At 45.5% G+C, this 3,605-nt stretch overlaps 1 protein-coding gene across 1 annotated transcript; it reads left to right on the top strand.

Moving 5' to 3' along the window:
• Positions 1–523: 523 nt before the first annotated feature.
• foxd1 (forkhead box D1) lies at positions 524–2,549 on the top strand. Its single transcript, XM_041811302.1, has one exon. The coding sequence runs from the start codon at positions 754–756 to the stop codon at positions 1,783–1,785; it is 1,032 nt and encodes a 343-aa protein (XP_041667236.1). The 5' UTR covers positions 524–753; the 3' UTR covers positions 1,786–2,549.
• Positions 2,550–3,605: the final 1,056 nt, after the last annotated feature.

A 3,605-nucleotide genomic window follows, 5' to 3' on the forward strand; every position in this document is an offset into this window, starting at 1 on the left:
TAACAATTACCTTTTTCTGTTATGTTTTCATATATAGATGTCGACTTTTGGGCTATTTCCTCAACATTTAGGTTTTTGTCTTTTTTCTATTTTCCCTCAACATTAGATTTTTTTCTTGACATTTGGTCTTTCATCTCAACATTTGAATATGTTTATTTCTTGTATAAAATTTTAAATCTTTTTTAACATTAAAACTTTCTTTTCATATATTCTAAACTTTTTCTTGAAGTGCATAATAAAAAAAAACATCGTCCTCTGCTCAGTTCTTCCTCCTCAGGCCTGACCCTAATAGGCTTCCGTAGCCAGGCCGCTGAGACTGACCACTAAAAAGGATGTAGGCCACACCAAACTTTTTCCTTTTTTCAAACCCACTCTCGGTTAATTTTCAAAGAGTTTTTTTCTAACGTAAAATAATTTCTCTCTTTTCATTCGCGTCGGTGACGTCTCGCACCACGTGACCAGCGCAGCGGTATAAATGAGCAGAGAAGGTCCGCCCCCTCCGTGATTCAGGTTTGGACCTTTCGCAGGTTCCTCGGCGCATTTCTCAGCCTGACAACCACGGGGACCGTCCGCTAGTGTGCCGTATTTGACCAAAAACCCAAACCTATGGAAACAGCGCGAAAACAAAGGGGACACCTCTGACACGTGCTCCTTCCTCTGAGGAGTTGTTGAGAGGGAGGGAGGCCAGGGCAGATCATCGTGCTCCTCATCTGCTGTCGGAGGGGCTCCAGCGGCGGAGTCAGCGTCTGAGCCATGACTCTGAGCTCCGAGATGTCGGATGCCTCCATCCTGTCCGAAGAGACCGACATAGACGTGGTGGGAGAGGGGGAGGATGGGGACAACCACACGCGCTCCTACGTGGATGAAGTGGCACAGATGCACGACGGCATCCTCCTAGCCGGCTCTCCTCCTCCTCCGTGCCTGGACGGCTCCACCTCCTCCAGGGAGAGCTACAAGCCGGCGGGCAAGAACACCCTGGTGAAGCCCCCTTACTCCTACATCGCCTTAATCACCATGGCCATCCTGCAGAGCCCCAAGAAGAGGCTCACCCTCAGCGAGATCTGCGACTTCATCAGCAACCGCTTCCCTTACTACCGGGAGAAGTTCCCCGCGTGGCAGAACTCCATCAGACACAACTTATCCCTCAATGACTGCTTCGTGAAGATCCCACGAGAGCCCGGGAACCCCGGCAAAGGCAACTACTGGACCTTGGACCCTGAGTCTGCAGATATGTTTGACAACGGGAGCTTTCTGAGGCGCAGGAAACGCTTCAAGCGGCAGCAGGCGCAGGACTTACTGCGGGAACACAACAGCTTCATCCCGGCCGCTGCTGCCGCCGCGTACGGCTACGGTCCGTACGGCTGCGGAGGATACGGCATCCAGCTCCAGTCCTACCACACTCACTCTGCACTTTTCGCTTTCCAGCAGCAGCACAGGCATTCCCACTCACACATCCCGGCTCCCTCTTTGATGCCCACCTCCACGGACTTAGCTCGGACTCGCTTTTACCCCCAGCTCAGCTCCAGTCTGGGCGCAGGGAGCGCGCAGGCTGCAGCAGCCCCCACACAGAAATCCAGCTCCCCGGTGCAGCGGTCCCCCTTCTCCATAGAGAGCATCATCGGCGGCTCTCTGAGCCCGTCACGGACTTCTCCAGTCGTTGTGCCGGTTTTACCCTCCTCTTTGGGGGCTCCAGCTGTCAACCAGCCACCGAGCCACCACCCTGGAGCGGTTTTACACCCGGTGGAAAACTTTCCGAGCAGAGTCACCGGCTCCAGCGGGTGCTAAACGAAAAGTGCCAGGACTCTCGGAGCTCTTTTCCTCCTTTTTTTTACACCCAGCTGAAAACTTAAGCGACTCCTTTGGGTGTTATTAATAAAAGTGCCGGTGCAGCAGCGGTGATCCCCACTCCAGGACTCCTTCCTGGGCCCTCCACAGCATCCAAACCCTGGAGCGGTTTATTCCCCCCTCTCTGTTGAAATCTTTCCGAGTGTTAAATGAAAACTTTTAACAGCATCAAAAACAAAAAACAACCCCCATTTGAAGGTAGGATTATTTTTGTACGTTTATTTGCTCGCACGCAGCTGAATGACGGACATAAAGCAAACACTATTTGTGCCTATATTCATGCTGTTAAAAAGAGATATTTATGTGCGTTTGTTTCGGTGTGAATCAAACTTTTTTAAAGCACGAACTTTATCCCCCTTGTATCAGGGGGTGGGCAACTTGCGGCCTGGGGGCCACATGAGGCCCAAATCCTCACTCATAGAGGCCAATTTTAAAAATGACAACTTTTACGCACGGACTTTTACGCACGGTGCAAAGAGACCAAACACTCCAGAGCTGTGGTTCTCACTAGGGGCCCACTCCCACCTTCATAGTGACAATCTCACACTCTTATTTTGAAAAATTAACCTCTCCAGCTCATGTAATGAATCATATTTTTTACTGAGCAAAAGTTTAATATTGGTGCATGCACATCAGTGTTAATTTTGGCAGCTATTTTTAATTTCAGTTTTAGTTTTAATCTAGTTTTAGTCCATAAAAAGTCCTCACATTTTAGTCCAAGCATTTATTTTCTTGCCTAAATCTGCTACCAAATCATGGTAGTGTGTTCTCTTCCAAACCTGGGGTCCCTGCTTTCTACAGCTGCATTGTTTTTTGACAGATTTACCCACACTGGAGAAAAATCACAGATTTTGAATGTCTGACAAACCTGCATTACATTTTAGTCCAGTTTTAGTCATCTTGATGAAAACTAAACTTACTTTTTGTCAGTTTTAGTCATCACAGATCTGTTTTTGTTAGTCAAGTTTTTGTCATGGAAGAAAAGGCTGTCGACGAATAGTTTTAGTCGATGAAATTAACACTGATGCAAATGCCACTATTCCCTCTATGTCACCCAAAAAATGTTGGTGCAACTACACAGCTTTCTGTGGCAACACCTTATCAGTTGCTGCAACTCCACAGCATTGCATTATAAATAACAATCAATCAGATTTCCATGCACCAGGTGAGAACCACTACTGCAGATCATTCGCATGCTAATCTTTCATTTCTGTTGCATATTTTGCTTTTTAACCCCTTAAAGCCTGTTGTATCATATTTGATACATACTTTGATACCTCTATCTAATCAAAATGATCATAAATGACTAAAAAAACTTCCGGATATGGTTTAATAAATGATAAAAATGCCCTCAAGTGGATTATCAGTTACCAAAAACACCTAATGCATCATATGAGATACAAAAATAGATGTACAGTGCTTAACAAATGTATTAGACCACCTGTCACATTTGTCTCAGAGACCATCCAGCATCATGAAGTGCTCTAATGCGGACTCTTTCATTTTCAGTCAGCTCTCCACGTTTTACCATTTTGAACAGGAATGAGGGATTTCAAACTGAATTCACCCAAATTTGAGCCGGCTCACTGGGCTTCTCTGAGAAGTCAGAAATGAATCAAGCATAACATTCAAGCACTAAAACTCATTTTTCTGTTCAGAAATGCAAGTAAATAACTATAATTTGAAATATTAATCAAGAAATAATAATGTGCTTTACTATTTTTTCAGTTTTTTTTGTGAATCAGTAAATTTTAAAATTC

The sequence above is a fragment of the Cheilinus undulatus genome, linkage group 17, assembly GCF_018320785.1.
Source record: "Cheilinus undulatus linkage group 17, ASM1832078v1, whole genome shotgun sequence".
NCBI lineage: Eukaryota > Metazoa > Chordata > Actinopteri > Labriformes > Labridae > Cheilinus > Cheilinus undulatus.